Below are 17,893 nucleotides of genomic sequence, written 5' to 3'. Positions count from 1 at the left end.
ACTTGGAACTCTTCCCTCAGTACCATTTGGTTCTTGATCACATGCTACCTCCTGAAATGGGTGAATGTCGATCAATTCCTTTTGGTATGGTGAATCTGCATTCCTTCCAACTTCTTTGGATGCTCCCTGTGTCTTTCAGTATTTTGCCCATAGAATCCTTCAGTATTGCAACTTGAGGCTTGAATTTTTTCTTCAGGTTTTTCAGCTTGAGAAATACTGAGCATATTCTTCCCTTTTGGTTTTCTAACTCAAGGTCTGCACATTTCATTATAATACTTTGTCTTCTTAAGGCACCTTTTGAAGTCTTCGGTTCTGCTCTTTTACGTCATCATTTTTCCATTCGCTTTAGCTACTCTACGATCAAGAGCAAGTTTCAGAGGTTCTTCTGACATCCATTTTGGTCTTTTCTTCGTCTCCTGTCTTTTTGATGCCCTCTTGCTTTCTACCGGTATGATGTCCTTGCACAACTCACCTGTCTTCGGTCTTAAGTGTTCAGTGCATTAATTCTGTTCTTGAGGTGGTCTCTAAATTCGTGGGTTATACTCAAGGTCATATTTTGGCTCTTGTTGACTTATTCTAATTTTCTTCAGCCTCCACTTGAACTTGCACGTGAGCAATTGATGGTGTGTTTCTCAGTCAGCCTCTGACCTCGTTCTGACTGATGATATTGAGCTTTTCCATTGTCTGTTTCCAAAAATATAGCTGATTTGATTTTTGCGTATTCCGTTTGGCGAGGTCCTCATATATAGTCACGGTTTATGTTGTTGAAAAAAGATATTTACTGTGAAGAAGTTGTTGATCTTGCGATCTCCAGCATTGTTTCTGTTACCAAGGCCTTATTTTCCAACTACTGTTCTTTCTTCTTTGTTTCCAACTTTGGCATTCCTATCACCAAACAAAAAAATTATCAGTGCATCTTGATTGCATGTTTGATCAATTTCAGACTGCAGGAGTTGGTAAAAATATTTTCTTTTTTCACCTTTGGCCTTAGTGATTGGGGCATAAATTTGAGTAATAGTTGTATTTTAACTGGTCTTCTTGTAGTAGTTATATGGATATTATCCTGTAACTGACAGCATTATACTTCAGGATAGATCTGAGATGTTCAGTAACCTAGTGGTTCAAAATAATCTAAAAAGATATTAAGGAAATGATAGAATTTATGAAGGAAAAGTATAAATTCAAATTTAAAAAAACTCAGATGAGGTAATTGGAAAAGAAGAGAATTTGAAAAGTGGCAGACCTCAGGAAAAAATAAGAAATAGATGAGAAAATAATTTCAAAAATAAAGGTGAACCTAAAAGGAACATGAGTAAGTAAATAAGCATAGCAGATGTCTCAATAAAAGAAAGAGACAAAGTAAAATTTTAATATTTTTATACATAGTATATAATAAATTTTAATTTGGTAAATTCAATAAATTTTAATAAAAGATACAAGAGAGCTAAAAGAGGTAAAATGATACACATATAGGCAAAGAAGAACCAGCATTCATATGAACAAAGTTCCAAAGGAGGCAAACCAAAGCTGTGGAACAGGAAGAAGACTTTCCCAAAGTACACCTGGGGAGATTGACCCAGAATGGCCAATGCTGAGATATATTCTAGAAAACTAGTGGACTTTAAGGGGAATAAATGATTTGTGCATCCTAGCAAAAAGACCTATTCACTTATAAATGAAAGGAAAATTAATTGTCATCAGACTTGTGACAGCATGTTTAGTGCCAGAAGACAGTGGATTAAAATTTAAGAGAAGCAAAGAAATGAAATTTGAGCCAAGAATTTTATATACAGACAGATAGACCATCAAGTATAAAGGCCACAGACAATTTAATACTAACATAAACACTCAGGGACGTATTCACATGATTCCTTTCTGTGGAATCTACTAGAGCTTCAAATAACCAGAATAACTGAAGAACCGGATTTGGTGTTTAAATACTGTTACCCATTAAAAGAACTTAGGAATACTTAAAGAAATACCTGATCCTAGGTTTGGAGCCGAAAATTAATATACCAGACATGGAGTATCTTTTCACACAAGAAAGTAAAGAAGGCTACAGAGATCATATCCAAAGGACTCGGAAGCTGATGTGCATATGTCTCTGTGGCCTAAGTGTGGGTCAGTTTAAGCATCAATGGGGATAATAAGTGCAATGGATCAGATATGTTTAAATCCATGAATTTTCACAGTTAGACAAAAAAGAAACAGATGGACGGCAAGGGGCATGAGGGAACTTTTTGAGGTGCAGGTGTTCTATATCTTGCTTACAGTAGTGTTTAGACTACTGTATACATTTTCTAAACCAGGGTTTCTCAATCTAGGCACACAATCTGTTGACATTTTGAACCAGATAATCCTTTGTTATGTGGGAATATTTAGCAGCACCAGATAGCAGATGTGACAATCAAAAATGTCTCCAGTCAGGTGGACACTTGAGACTAGGGTGGAGGGGGTTAGAAGCTGGCGAAAGCACACGAAAAGAGAGAGTGGAGGGAGAGAACAGGCTGTCTCATTAGGGGGAGAGTAATTGGGAGTGTATAAAAAATAGAAAATAGAAAAAAATTGGGAGCATATAGCAAGGTGTATATGGGTTTTTGTGTGAGAGACTGACTTGGTTTGTAAACTTTCACTTAAAGCACAATAAAAATTACTTAAAAAAAAAAAGTCTCCAGACATTGACAGATGTCTCCTGGGGAGCAAAATTGTTCCCACTAGAGAATCCCTGGTCTAAACTTATCAAAAGAGTGAATTTTGTTATGTGTAAATTGTATCGCAATGAACCTGATGTTTAAGAAAAGGAAAACTCATTGGTCATTTTTAGAGGATTCTAGGAAACCATTATTTTGAAAACTGATAATTAAAAACAATGAAGTATTTATCCTGTCTCTCCTACATTAACTGTACCTCACAGTAACAAAATAGTTGATAATGGGGATAAATTTCGAAGGTCAAGTAATATAATTTTTTAGTATTAAATTTTATCATTCTTAGCTGTCAGTTTTTCTGTCATTAACAGTACAATTTTTCTATTCCCTTATATTCTCTTTCCCTCTTCCTCTCTAATTTGCAACTTCTAATTCACTTTTGACTAGGAAACCAGATAGGTAAAATTATTATTACAGTATTTAAAAAAAAAGTACCATGTATTATGAAACATCTATTTCTGTTACCTAGAGACTTTTTTCCCCCTGAATTCTGGATTCCTGATGTTCCTCACACGTCAGTGATAAATGTTACCAGTATTTTGTTTCAACATGGCTGACCACATAAATACTTCATTGTCTGAGATATGCTTCTTGGGATTAAATCTGTTGTGTAAAATGAAACATCCAGTATGTGCTTAATATAGGTATAGTTTTCAGATTCAGCCTTTCTGTATTAATACTGAATTAAAGAACACAGTTGAATAGGGGGAAGGAAAATTCTAGCCCTGCAGTATCTTTGGAAGTGCATAGGAACCAGCCTTTTGAAAGTTACTGGGGCGTTTTCTTATTTCATCTTATTTTACTATTGCCCAAATTTCTTCTCAGAGAGGAATAGGATATTTGACCTATCATGGTCTGCTTGAAAGTTCATGACTTTGGCACATTTTATCATTTTGAAGAAACTGAAATAAAGTGTGTAACTGCTATTGCTATTTCAGAACCTGATGCTAGAGCCAAACAGTGGGCCAGGCAAAGCTGTCATTAAACTGTGGCTCTAGTTTACTAATTTGCTTCCATCATTGAAAGGAGAATTTTTAATTTTTTTCATTGCTTAGTTAGTGCCATATTTTAAGATAAAATTGTTCTTTAAAACTTTTTAAAGGGGGCTGGAAACTGATTCTGGTCTGATATTAGTGCTTTGTTGGTATTTCACTCTTTTTTTTTTTTTTGAAATTTGAAACTGTTCATTTTATGTTACCCCATTTCCAGTTTTTATATTAAAAAATAATTCTTTGAATTTATGGTGTGGCAGCCAGGAGGATATTAGTTTTGACATCTGTTTAGTAAGAATTTGGAAGTGGGTTGGAGATAAAGTTTTAGAGTCCTACTACTTAATTATTTCTTTGTTTCCCTCCTTACCGAATGCCTGCCCTGAAACTTTTTCCGACATTTCAATAAAGTGGAGGAAGGTTTACCTCCCAATTAACTGTGTAGAAGATGGGACAGGGGAGAACTATGGTGAATAATGAACTGCTTCCCAAATTTTAGTGGAATTACGTTAGCTTGGAAAGTAGTTGAAAGAAGATGTTGGTTTGCTTATTTGCTCCTCAATTTTGACTTGTTTCTAAAGACCAAGAGTGGATAGCTGGATCTACAGTCTCATAAATTTCTCTTCCAAAGGTGATTTGGTAGATATCCATATCCACTGGCAGTACTAGATATCCTGCCTTGCCTGCCGTACTTATAATTCAAAATATAAATTCTCCACCCCCACTAGGGGGAGTTTCCATTCAGTAACAAGTAAATTTTAATAGCAGTTGATTAAACAAAATGTATATCTTGTGCCACAATTCCTCACTGGTTTTGCTACTCCTCAAGATTATTTCCCTAGTAATATTATCTACAGTGCGTTGAATGATTGCTGTGTGACAGGAACGGTGCGGAAGCACCTTACCCGTATTATTATTATTTTTTTTTTGCAACTTTATCAGATTGATAATATTTTATCCAAATTTTTCTGATGGGAGAAATTGATAACTAGAAAAGTTAAGTCGCCTGCTCGCTGTTAGAAAGCAAATCAAATGGTGGTATAAGAATCCATATCTATGTTTATCTTATTCCAAAACCTCTTCTTAACCCTATACTCTAGTACTTCCTCCCAGTTTTAGCTCCACCAGTGTCATGACAATCTCAGAACATTTAAATGAATTTTAATGTCATCAGTTATTGCCTAAAAGTGGTAGAGTTAAATGGAAAGCAAAAAGCGGAGGCATGGTAACTCAAAACTATGTTGATGAGCTGAAAAGGTGGGGAATTAGGCACAGTGTAAAACCAAGAGCTTAGATTTTTACATGTTAAGCCTAAGTGACCCCCAGTTGCTTAGTTTCTTTCTTTATAAAACAGATAAAATTAAGCAGGCAATTCAACACCTACCATTTATTGGAATCTTAAACATCAATAGTTATTAACTTGTTTACAGGTTGTTTTTGTAAGTGAATACTTAATATATTAGATGCTTTGAAAACTCGAGAAAAGTGTTATCTGTCTCTATAAAACATTACGTTTTAGCCATTACCCTAGAGCAGTGTTTTTCAGATGTCAGGTGTAACCCATTAAAAAAAAAAAAACCCATTAGTGGTCCTAAAATCAATAGGTTGTTGTTAGGTGCTATCAAGTCACTTCCGACTCATAGTGACCCTGTGTACAACAGAAGGAAACACTGCCTGGTCCTGCGCCATCCTCAAAATTGTTACTATGCCTGAGCCCGTTGTTGCAGCCACTGTGTCAGTCCATCTTGTTGAGGGTCTTCCTTTTCTTTGCTGACCCTCTGCTTTACCAAGCATGAGGTCCTTCTCCAAGGACGGGTGTCTCCTGATAACATGTCCAAAGTAGGTGAGACCAAGTCTCACCATTGTGGCTTCTAAGGATCATTCCAGCTTTACTTCTTCCAAAACAGTTTTGTTCATTCTTCTGGCAGTCCATGGTGTATTCAATATTCTTTGCCAACACCATAGTTCAGGGGCATCAATGCTTTTTCGGTCTTCCTTATTCATTGTCCAGCCTTCACATCCATGTGAGGCAGTTGAAAATACCATGGCTTGGGTCAGGTGTACCTTAATCCTCACTTTCGAGGCCTTTTGCAGCAGATTTGTCTGTTTGATTTCTTGACTGCTGCTTCTGTGGGCGTTGATTTTGGATCCAAGTAAAATGAAATCCTTGACAACGTCAGTATTTTCTTCATTTATCATGATGTTGCTTATTGGTCCAGCAGTGGCCAATTAAGTTGTGTCAGTATATACTAGACCACGACCAGCATTAAGGAAAAAAGTAGAGTCTAGAAAATTTCAGGATACACTGCTTATAATAAGGGTAAGTATTGTTTGTGAAACTTTTGTTTCAGTTAAGTCTGTGTGTACCAGGTTACGATATCATTTTTTTTTACTGTGGGTTGCAAGTTTTAAAAGTTTGAAAAACACTGGCCTACAGATCTGTAGCATTTATCTGTGTTAACCAGGAGAGAAATTATAGTGAGATCACAAAAAGTTTTTGTAAAAGCACATGACATCAAATACCATACTAGAACGTACACTCGATATTTTCTTTCTTTTAGCATTTTAAGAAACATACAGTCCCAAATCAAAATCTTCTTGGAGTGTATAGCTTAGCTATACAGAATTCACTTTGACATCAGTTTTTTTCTCTCCTCATTGTGTCAAAGTTAAAAATATACATGTACTATTCTCTGCTGGATATTCAGCCACAATTTTGCTCATTTTCAGAAGGCAGAGTGATGAGTTTCTGTCTATACCATCTAAGCCTCATGCTAGCTTAGTGTCATGAACTGAATTGTGGCCTCCAAAAATATGTGTCAACTTGGTTAGGCCGTGATTCCCAGTATTCTTTGGTTGCCCTCCATTTTGTGATTGTAATTTGATGTTAAAGAGGATTAGGGTGGGACTCTAACACCTTTACCAGGTCACATCCTTGACCCAGTGTAAAGAGGGTTTCCCTGGGGTGTGGCCTGCATCACCTTTTATCTTTCAAGAGATAAAAAGGAAAGGAAAGCTAGCAAAGAGGGGGGACTTCATAGCACCAAGAAAGAAGCACCTTGAGCAGAGCACGTCCTTTGGACCTGGGGTTCCTGCGCAGAGAAACTCCTAGTCCAGGGAAAGATTGACAAGAATGACCTTCCTCCAGAGCTGACAGAGATAGAGCCTTCCCCTGGAGTGATGCTCTGAATTTGGACTTTTACCCTACTTTACTTTGAAAAAATGAATTTCTCTTTGTTAAAGCCATCCACTTGTGGTCTTTATGTTATGGCACCACTAGATGACTAAAACACTTAGATTTTGTATGATTTCTGGTTTGGAATCTCGTGAAGCCTTACTTTCAGTCATTTCCATTTGGTTGGTTCCATAGAACTTTAGCTCTGGAGATACCTGGAAGTGAATAAGAGATTTGCCAGGCAGCTTTCTATAACAGTACATAACTATTTTGTTCTTTTTAGTGGCTATTTAATTGTCTGTTTTATAAATCTATCATTTTCTTATTTAGTTCCTTAATGGTATACATTTAGATTGTTTCCAGTTTTTCGTTATTACAGAGCTATAGGAAACGTTATCATCACATATCTTTGTGTACTTATGAGTATATCCATTAGACACTGCTGGCTCAAAGCAGAATTGCTGGTTCAAAAAAGATGTGCTTTTAAATTTTTGATAATATTGCCAAATTGGCCTTCACAAAGGTTGTACCAATTTACCACCACATGTATATGAAAATGCCTTTTTTTTTACAAGTGCTCTGTATTATAATCTGATATGTGAAGAATGAAAAAAATTCATCATAAGTAGAGTTGCATTTTTAAAGTTGTGAGATTGACCATATTTTCATATATTTATTGACTTTTTTCCAAAGGTGATTCTTTAGATGTCAGGCATGAGTGGTATCAGTGAATGTGGCTTCAGAACTTTGAAGAAATGGTGCTGTGAATGTAGGATGTCACTTAAATGCCTGAAGTTGTAATGACCTCCTCTGCTTTCCGCCTTGACTCTTCTCTCCCAATTTCAGGTGATCATGGAGGTCAGCTTGGCCTCCATGGGGCTGGTGGTGATGGAATACACGATGACACAGCAGGTGGAGAAGAAGGAGAAAACAGCCCAGATCCCCAACCCCAGCCTGGTCGGAAGACCCGGCGGGAAGCATGCACCTGTCCCTATTGTAAAGACAGTGAAGGAAGGTGAGTTTACCCACTCAGTCTCTTAAGAGTATAAGAAAGAAAAGTTAATGGGTTTAGATATAAGAGAAAGAGGATTAACTTTTTCAAGTTTAAGACTCAGCAGCTTTACAAAGGGATCAGAGATGGTACATTTGAATAGATTGTATTACAGGATCTTGGTTCCAGCTCTGGCTGTTTCATCCATTAAGACCTTGAACCTTAATAGGTGTCTGCTTTCACCTAGAGATAAGGAAATAAGGTGAGCCAGCAGGTCTGATAGTTGCTACCAAATGTCTGTTTTGAGATGGGTTTAACAAAGTTGCCTGCTAAACAGCCTTGTAAAGAAAAAGAAACTACGCCTACCTACCTACTGTAATGATTTTTTTTTTTTTTATAGTGGCTATGTGGGAATCATAAGTTTTTTGAGCCTTTCTTTAAAATAGACAAAAATGCTTACTCCAGATAGAAAAACTTTCCATCAGAGAATCTAAAGTGTCCTACAGAGCAAAGGTCTGATGAATTTTTTCATTAGTAATACCTGTTATTTAATATCTCTAGAGAGTTCTAAATTCTTTTCCCTGTAGTGTCACTGCTTTTGAAAGATAATAGGAAGAGTAAACTAAGCCACTTGGTCTTTTAAATGCCTTTGAAAAATCTGTTAGAAGTTTTGTCCCAATACAAATAAGTACAAAAATACAAGAAACAGGAAAAGCACCAAAACAAAAAATAGTTTGAATTCTTTATAGGTTAACCCAAGTTACAGAAAAGGAGCCCTGGTGGCATAGTGGTTAAGGAGGTTGGCTCCTAACCAAAAGGTCGACAGTTCAAATCCACCAGCTGCTCCTTGGAAGCCCTACAGGGCAGTTATACTCTGTCCGGTAGGGTCACAGTGAGTCAGAACCAACTTGACGGCACCTAACCACAACCATAAGTCACAGGAAAAGCAAAGTCCTCCTGAGTCAAAAGTACTGAGTAAGTACAGTTTCTCTCTAGCAGAGCTTAAAGTGGATTTAAGTTTCTGAAGGAAATCGTCTGATTTCCACCTAAGTGTGATTTCATTTTTGTTAGGGTTTTTTTTCCCCTGCCAATAACGTGCTGTTAAAACCCAAGTAAAATCCCTGTTGGAAATCTCCCCAGTGCCTACTAATGGATCACACATGGAATAAATTGGTCTGACAAAAAAAAACCTTGCAGAACTAATTCTTGAGAGAACCTTGGGATCTCTTTATACAGGGAATTTTTCTTTATATACTTTGAATTAGTTAGGTTTCTTCCCTACTGGATATTTGCTCTTTTCTGCTCTCCTTTTGCTTAATCAGTTTTGATGTTCTCTTTTTTTAACTTAGATCCAACCCATCCTTTTCTTCCACTGAAATCACTAATACTGTCCCAGCTTTTCAGTTTTCAGTCTTCACCATTTTTACCTCTTGACCCTTATTCTAGGAGAAAATTTATATAGTTGCAAAATATTATATTTTCCTTAAAGTTCTCCACCAGGTCTTAAAAAGAAAACTCTTGCTCATTAAGTAAGTTCCCAGCCCAAAATATCACCAAAATCACAGTATTTCCTTGGATTGAGACTTAAACTTCCTGAAAATTTCAAGAAAATGCCTCACCAACTGCACAAGTCGCACGAGAAATATCCAAACATTCAAACATCAAAATTAAGCACCCAGAAGAACTAGATGGTGTTACTACCAGCGGCTCTGACAGGGATCACAATAGAGGGTCCTGGACAGAGCAGGAGAAGAATGTAAAACACAATTCAAATTCACAAAAAAAGGCCAGACTTAGTGGTCTGACAGAGACTGAAGAATCCCCAAGACTATGGTCTTGGACACCCTGCTAACTCAGAACTGAAGCCACTGCCAAAGGCCACTTTTCAGCCAAAGATTATACAGACGTATAAAATAAAAAATAACACAGTTGAGGAATGTGCTTCTTAGTTCAGTCAAGTATACGAGACCAAATGGGCAATACCTGCCCAAAAGCAAAGGTGAGAAGGCAGGAAAGGACAGGAAAACTGGATGAATGGACACAGGGAACCCGGAGTGGAAAGGGAAAGGAGGAGAATGCTGACACATTGTGGGGAATGCAACCAATGTCACAAAAACAATTTGTGTATAAATTTTTGAGTGAGAAACTCATTGATTAAGCAACAGTAGAGGAGGAAAGCACAAATATCCATTAGAGAACAAACCTACAACTTGAATTTGGGGTGTTAAGAACCATAATCAAATAAAGATTTATCTTCTGATACTAAAGAAAAGCCCTTTTTTAAAATAATAATTTGCGTTAGTTTTGAGTGGGTTAAGTAGTTGCTCTTGATGCTTTGTGGTTTAATTCTGTCTCTAGAATAAATGATAAATAATTGTGTCCTCACTTGCAGGGGCTCTGGGGACCCTGGCAAAAAGAAACAGCACATTTGTCACATCCAAGGTTGTGGCAAAGTATATGGCAAGACCTCACACCTAAGGGCACACTTGCGTTGGCACACAGGCGAGAGACCATTCATGTGTACCTGGTCATACTGTGGAAAACGCTTCACACGCTCAGATGAGCTGCAGAGGCACAAACGTACACACACAGGTGAGTAGAAACCAGAGGAAGAAAGAAATAATAATAGACCAAAATAGAAAGATATAAAATGTACGTATGAAATAACTAAAAAATTAAGAAAAACATACATTAGAAACTGAATATATGAGCCACAAATGGAATTGGGGTTAATCTGGAAAACGTTCAAGAAGAAAGAAGCTAGGGTTTTGAGTGGAATTTTAAGGGGGAGAGTTGACCCATTATTCTTCATGGTTTCTGTTTTGCTTTAACTTTCTGCTAAGTTCCACCTTCCTTACTGAGTGAGTACTCCCCAGCTTTATATTATTTTTCTCTCCCAAAAAGCAAAAAAGGCAGCTTTCTCTTGTTCTTATCATCTTATTCTGCCTAATATAGTTTAGTGGCAGTGAATCGGGCCAGGGTATCCCCACTTCTTACGATGTCAACTTTCTTACCTTCTTTTTCTTCCTTTATGTAGGTGAAAAGAAATTTGCCTGCCCTGAGTGTCCCAAGCGCTTCATGAGGAGTGACCATCTGTCAAAGCATATCAAGACCCACCAGAATAAGAAAGGGGGCCCCGGTGTAGCCCTGAGTGTGGGCACTTTGCCCCTGGACAGTGGGGCAGGTTCAGAAGGCAGTGGCACTGCCACTCCTTCAGCTCTTATTACCACCAATATGGTAGCCATGGAGGCCATCTGTCCTGAGGGTATTGCTCGTCTTGCCAACAGTGGCATCAACGTCATGCAGGTGGCGGATCTGCAGTCCATTAATATCAGTGGCAATGGCTTCTGAGATCAGGCTCCCGGGGCCAGAGACATATATGGGCCATACCCATCAACCCCGGGATGTAAGGTAGCATGGGTCCAAGAGACATGTGGGAGAGAGAGCCATGAGGCATTAACATGTATGGTGGTGGGATGAATTGGGGGAGGGATGCGAGAGAAAAGATGGGGTCTTGGCACCCACCTGTATCATCAGTGGCTCCTTGAAGTGTGAAACTAGTGAAAATTCTGTTGGTGCCACCCTTTGATGAGCATTTGTTTGACCCCAGACAGTTTCCTCTTACACTTCTTACCCCAGCCTCCCCTTCCTGCCTTTCCCATCTTAGCTCCCCCATGATGGATTCCCCTCCCCTTTCCTAAAGCCATCATGCCTTGATAAATATATATGATCATTGAAATACTTTTTAACAAAAAACAGATTCTATATTATATATATAAATATATATATATAAAGATATATAGAGATGCATTCACAGGGGTTGGCTGGGAGGAGGAAGGAGACCATTCTGTGACCAAAATACCTTGGTCATTTTTTATATTGCCTTATTTCCCTATGGCTGAGCCTTGTTGTGACACATCAAGCTTTTCTGTAGATGTTGTCCTGGCTTCCCACCAGATTAAGCATTCATATGCTCTGCTTTTAGTTTATATATACATACATAATGTTTTCCTCTCTTAATTTTGTCTTTATTTGGGATCAGCTTCTTGTGCTCCTTTCCTGATTCAATCTCCCCTTCTCTTACCTGATCACGTCATGTTTTATTTTTGGTAGTGATCCCTGAACGATACTCTTCTGTCAATATTTTAAGTCCTTAGTCCTAGCAGCAGAACAGAGAAGCCTTGAAGCCCAGGCTGATGCTTGAGGTAGCTGTGGGGGGAGTGTTTAAAAAAACTACTGACGCAGGCACCCTGTTGGCGCTGGAGAGTCAAGGCACCTCCCTTCCCTAGCTGCTCTAAGCATCGAGATTCAGAAGTTTTCTATATAAATGGAGAAGAGACCCTCTGAAGGTGATAATCTGGGATCAGAATGAATAAACTGTCCAAAGATGGTTAAATAATAGATAGGGGTTTCAATGGGAAAACGATGTGTTCAGAAAAGGAGGTGATTCAGAGTAGTTGGATTCAGGAGTTAGTGGAGTATTTGGACTTTTGTACAGCTGTCTTCCTTCCAAGGTAGCTCTAGGCTTTGTTGTGTGGGCTTTGTGTTCTCATTCTGAAAGGAAATACATTTCTTTTGAACATCTTCAGAGTTTCTTTCCCGTTGAGTTACTAAGGAGCATCAGCTAATGAATCTGTTGTGGGTTTCCATTCTGTAGAGCTCCAGAGCATGTACTAGTGGCAAGGCAGTGGTTCTTATGTTCTCTTCCCTTAACTCTTCCTGTATGTACTTGGGTGGTTCTTAAGGGAAAAGGAAGCACAGGATCATGGGAGTGATAGCCCAGAACAAAAAGAAATCTTGTCTTACCACTGTGGTTTACAGGAGAGATTGGGAGAAATCATCCTGCTTTTCTACATGGCCTGATTCCAGAAGAGACTGATCCAAAAATTACAGCGGCAGGGAACTCTTGGTGCATTTGGCACTAAGATTTAAATGCAACCAGAATTGTCCTCAAGGCCCAGCCATTAAAGCATTGTCTCTCTTGACCTTCTGGTATCTTGTCAGAGAGCTTTTCACTGTGAGGAAGTGTGGAAATGACTGTGCGTATGTGTGTAATCTGTTAGATTGGGGGATAGGTTTTCTGTTAGCCAATTCTAAAAGAGACCTGCAATAAAAATTTACCCTGATCTGATAGAAAGTGAAGTTTTTGTGTATGACTGTGTTCGAATGTGTGTTCGTGCCTGTATATATCTACACACGGATGAAACATTATATTTGAAATTGTTAGAAAGTAAATCAAATCCAGATCAAATGCCTTTCAGGCCCATTACCTAGAAATCTATCTTAAAACCTGGGTATGTTCCTGAAGTCATTTCTTTGCTTATGCTAAATCAGCTGTAATTATGAATGGGGGCTGTTCTACTGCACTTTTAAAAGAGGAAGCTGTTTTTGTGTTTGAAAGTGAAACCAGCATCCAGATCTATGGCAGAGTCCTAGTTCTTTTCATAAGTCTTTTTGCCTTGGCTACAGATAGATGATGCTGTGATTCTATTATATATTTTATATAAAATCCATCTAAATTAGGGTTTGGATAAGTTTGTATTGTTGTTGTTTAACCTAATATAGAATAATTGTTAATATTCTTAGCAATAGTTCACTTCATTTGGTCCTTTCTCGCAGACTGAATCCTGTTTGCAATACTCAGGAACTATTGCAAGGAGCTTTCCCCAGATCTAATTCATTAACGCTAAAGTAAAAGGCATGCATGCACAGCCACTATGAAACCCTCATTTCTCTACTGAAAGGTGGAATTCAGAACCTATTATTTTATGTCTGTAATCATGTACTTTGGCATCTTTTGGAGGAAAGGGCAGGATAACTCACAGGAGTGTGTAGTGTTTTGCTCTAGAGCATTTCAAGGAATGAAATCTCCAATATGAAATTATTGCATATAAACTAGCTTAATGATGCTGAGGACTGCAAGATTTTTGATGGTTAATTGATGATGTTGATTCTCTTTTGGATGGAAAGCTGCTGGTTTATCCTCAACCTACTTCATTAGCATTACTGTAAGTGAATTTATATTAAATTCTTCTTTCCGCTTTCCCTATTCCCTTCTCACCAAGGAAGCTCCAGATTCAGTATCTTAGTTAGCCCCAAAACTGAAACAGCTTCTGCTTTTGTCTCCCAGCAGCAGTGAGCCACTGTCTTTTCCACAGGAAGTTAGGAGTTTACATTCCTTCAGTCAGGAGCTCATTACTGAAAATTCCCTTTCCCTGAATTTTTGGCCAGCAGAAATTAATGGAACTGACAGGCATATTGATTCTGTTTTTTTTTTTTTTATTAGTTTTTTTTAATGACCAAACCTTGCAGGGGTAGGTTACCCAGAGGAGTAGTAATATTAAGGCACTCATACACTTATCCTTTCAAGTTACCCATTCGTGCTCATCTGTTCATCACATTTGACTGTCTCACTTTTAAACCAGAGCAGTAACAACCCATACCATCTTCCTTCAGGGGCCTCCCAGCTGGTATAGCTGTGGGTGCTGTGAAGATACGCAATTTAATGGATGTTTCTCAGCCTGGTTCAGAGTAAATAGAACCCTTGATCCCAGAAAGTATAGACTGAAGTGTGGGGTAAAGATTATGATTGGGGGAGGGTTGGAGACAAAAGCTGTAAATTACTATGGCTGATTTATTTCTACTATATACATATATATATTTTTTGCTTTTGTATATCCTATATAGGAAACTAAGCATTGTATTTTTTTAACAAATCTGAGAAAGCACTATGAACTGCAGGTGTTCGACTTTCAGAATATATTTTGTATTGTTGATATCTTCACGTTATGTGAATACTGGAAGTTGCAGATCTTTGCTAGGACGCAATAAATTTATATACTATTTGAGGGGTTCTTCTAGGGGTGCGCATCACGCCCCTGTTTGCTTTGGGGGAGCCCCGGTGCTACTTGCTTAAAGTTTTCATTCGATTGTAAGTATCTTGATGCCTTTTGGACCTTGGGATCAGATCAAAAGATTTTTGGAAATTACATACCAAGGAAATGAGGATAGTGTAGCTGCCTGAAGTGAGGGTCCCTTTGTATAGCTCAGCTTCTCCTGTCTGAAGCTGGGTAGTCTTTTGCGGCTGGGAGGAGAATCCTGAAATCTCAGAGTTTCATCTCCCTTAGAAGAGAGCCAGTAACTGTGTGCAAGGATGAAAGGTAGAAGCAGTAGCTTTGGGGAAAGGGAGGGAGGAGGATATGGCACTTCTCCAACCCCGGAAAACATTGCTTTTGAAATCTGCTGATAAAATATGGGCAGGTTATTACTTTTGTTTGGGAGCCTGTGCTCTCTCTGGTGCCTCTCTTGGCTCTACTCCTGGGGTACAGACCTCTTCTAGGAGGATGAGCAGACCAGCTTTGAGGTTGACCTGTTTCTTTTCTTTGTCTGCCTTCCCTAAACACCAGTCCCCAGGAAGACGGTAAGCAGCCCTAAGCTTAAATTCCTACTCCCTCTTCCAGATTTGGCTCACTTGCCTCAGATTGAAGGCTGGGAAAGGAAAAGAAGGGAGTCCTTGGCTTCATTTCTCCCTACATCTTCTCCAGTCTGACTTCCCCAAACCCAAAAAGATTTCCTTCTCAATGTTCATTTGAGAGAATTGAGTATTTTGTTCCATTTTACCCTTTCCTCATCATCGAACAGTCCCGGCCTTCCTTGTCTCTGCTAAGGAAACAGATACGATGATCTGTCCCGCAGCTCCCCTAAGTTCCAGCTCAGTATTGGAAAAACGGGGTTAGGTTGGGGCTTCAGGTAATGAGGACTTTGTTGCTACCTCTCCTGGGGTGTGTGTTTTCCTATATTTCACCTTCAGGAATTACACTGTGCCTTCACCTGGGGGATGGGCTTCCTCCACTTTGTCGGCAACTGCCCTTGAACGGTGTGGACAAGGGCAGGCCTTCATATTTCTGCTTACCCTTTTCTCCCAATGGCATCCATAGCCTTCACCAGAATCTAGGGCATATAGACTTTGGGGAAAATATGCTGAGATTGACTGAGAATACCCCTTCTACACATACCCATGGCAGCTGCCCTAGGGCCTGCTTCCTCTTCCCTCCTCTGTCATCCTCTGGGGGAAGGGGCGGTGCTCCAATCTCTGGTGCCTAAAACAAGTTTATTTCTCTCTTAACACTGGCAATAACCAGTCTCCATACCACTGTTGCCTTTTTAAACCTCTTAATAATCTCATGCTGTGTTTGTTGTTGGTTCCAATCTGATTATCACCAGGGCTGTGTGGGGAAATACTTTTAAATGCACTCTCATCTTTCTTGGGCTTTTTTTTTTTTTTCTCTCTTTTCCTTGGTCTTGTGTATGTATGAAGCTAATCTCTTGTCTTTCAGTTTCTTCCTGCTCTCTTATATCTTCCTGTCTTGTCTCCCCCCCTACCTTTTTTCTCTGGGTGTTTTGGGGCTCTCTCTCTCTTTTTTTTTTTTGCCTTTTTGTACAAAGATTAGTTTCAATGTAGTCTGTAGCTTCTTTGTAAACCAATTAAAAAAAAGTTTTTTAATAAAAAGCCATGTCTCTGGTGTGTTGAGGGTTGGGAATGGGGGAAAGAATATGGTTATTATAACTTCAAATTCGGAAACCAACAAAGGTTTCCAGCTACAATATGTTGTGCTTCCATACATGTTAATCAGTGCAGCTGTACCACACTTACCAGGTAAGCAATCCCACGGCCAGGTTAGTGTGTCACAACTTCATAGAAATGTGGAGGACCAAGAGGATGGAGGCAGCCCCAACTTTTTTTAATAAACTTTTTTTTAAACAAATTTGGGGATAATTTTAGATTTATAGAAAAGTTGCAAAAATTGTACAGAGAGTTTTCATATACCCCTCACTCAGTTTCCGCTATTGTTAACATTAGCATGGTACATGTGTCAAAACTAAGAAGCTGACATTGGTACATTAGCTCAACTCCAGACTTTATTTGGGTTTCACCAGTTTTTACAATGATGTTACCCCAGTCTGGTCTGTGACGTTTCTCTTGTTTTTCATGACCTTGACAGTCTTGAGGAGTATTGCCCATGTGTCTTTTAGACTATCCCCTACTCTGGGTTTGTCTAATGTTTTTCTCGTAAGACTGAGCTTATGGGTTTTTGGAAAGAATACCAGAGAGGTGAGGTGCCCTCTCATCATAATGTATCAGGGGTATGTGATATTCACATGACATCGGTGATGATAACCTTCATTGCTTGGTTAAGGTAGTGTTGCCAGGTCTCCCCACTGTAAGTTAATGATTTTTTTCTCCCTGCTCTATTCTTAGGGAGCAAATCGGTAAATCTTGCCCAGCCTCAATGGGGTTGGGGTAGGGGTACTAAGCTTTACTTCCTGGAGAGGGTAATGTATACATATCCAGAATTCTGTAAGGAAGATTCGTCTGTTTATTCAATCATTTATATTAGCATGAATTCATGTACATTTATTTTATACTTTGGGTTATAATCCGTTACTATGTTATTGCTCACATTGTCCCAGCTTTGGCCATTGGGTTGGCTCCTATGTCCCTTTGACATGTCCCTATTCTTTTGCTTTTTGAGCTTTTTCTTACTTTCTGATACACAAGATGCTTTAGGCTTATAAATTCCTGCACCAACCCTAGAATAAGCCTTTTTCGTTTTTTTTTTTTTTACAAGGGGCCTTGGTATGTACATTCAGTTAATACAAACCAGCATTTAACATGATTTAATCTGGACTGTGTCCCCTCTGAAATTGAAATTGAAGTTCCTGATAGCCTTTCCAATTTCCCATTAGGCTATGGCTTTCCCTTTCTACCCATCAAAGAATCCTTGGCCAGTTTATACTATGGTTAAAAAAGGCAGCTCTGCCACTAAGTATTTAATAGTTTGGTGAGTGAGACAGATAGCATTAATTGCGGGCTTCCCAACCCTGACCCCATTCTCAGCAGATGACTTGCCTCTTTCTCAATGGAGAAAATGGAAGCATGAATTTCCTTAAACGTCTTCATTTTACTACAAAAGGAAACCCTGGTAGCGTAGTGATTAAGTGCTACGGGTCGGCAGTTTGAATCCTCCAA

At 38.8% G+C, this 17,893-nt stretch overlaps 1 protein-coding gene across 1 annotated transcript in view; it reads left to right on the top strand.

Moving 5' to 3' along the window:
* The window catches only part of SP1 (Sp1 transcription factor), a 38,957-nt gene extending 21,944 nt beyond the window's left edge, over positions 1-17,013 (top strand). Inside the window, exons 4-6 of the mRNA XM_064284136.1 lie at positions 7,719-7,887; positions 10,256-10,455; positions 10,901-17,013. Coding sequence (XP_064140206.1) covers positions 7,719-7,887; positions 10,256-10,455; positions 10,901-11,214 — 683 coding nt within the window. The 3' untranslated portion in view covers positions 11,215-17,013. The remainder of the gene's footprint in view (positions 1-7,718; positions 7,888-10,255; positions 10,456-10,900) is intronic.
* The last annotated feature ends 880 nt before the right edge of the window (positions 17,014-17,893 follow it).

Source organism: Loxodonta africana, chromosome 4 (assembly GCF_030014295.1).
Source record: "Loxodonta africana isolate mLoxAfr1 chromosome 4, mLoxAfr1.hap2, whole genome shotgun sequence".
Classification (NCBI taxonomy): Eukaryota; Metazoa; Chordata; class Mammalia; order Proboscidea; family Elephantidae; genus Loxodonta; species Loxodonta africana.
This window is presented reverse-complemented; position numbering and strand designations above follow the sequence as displayed.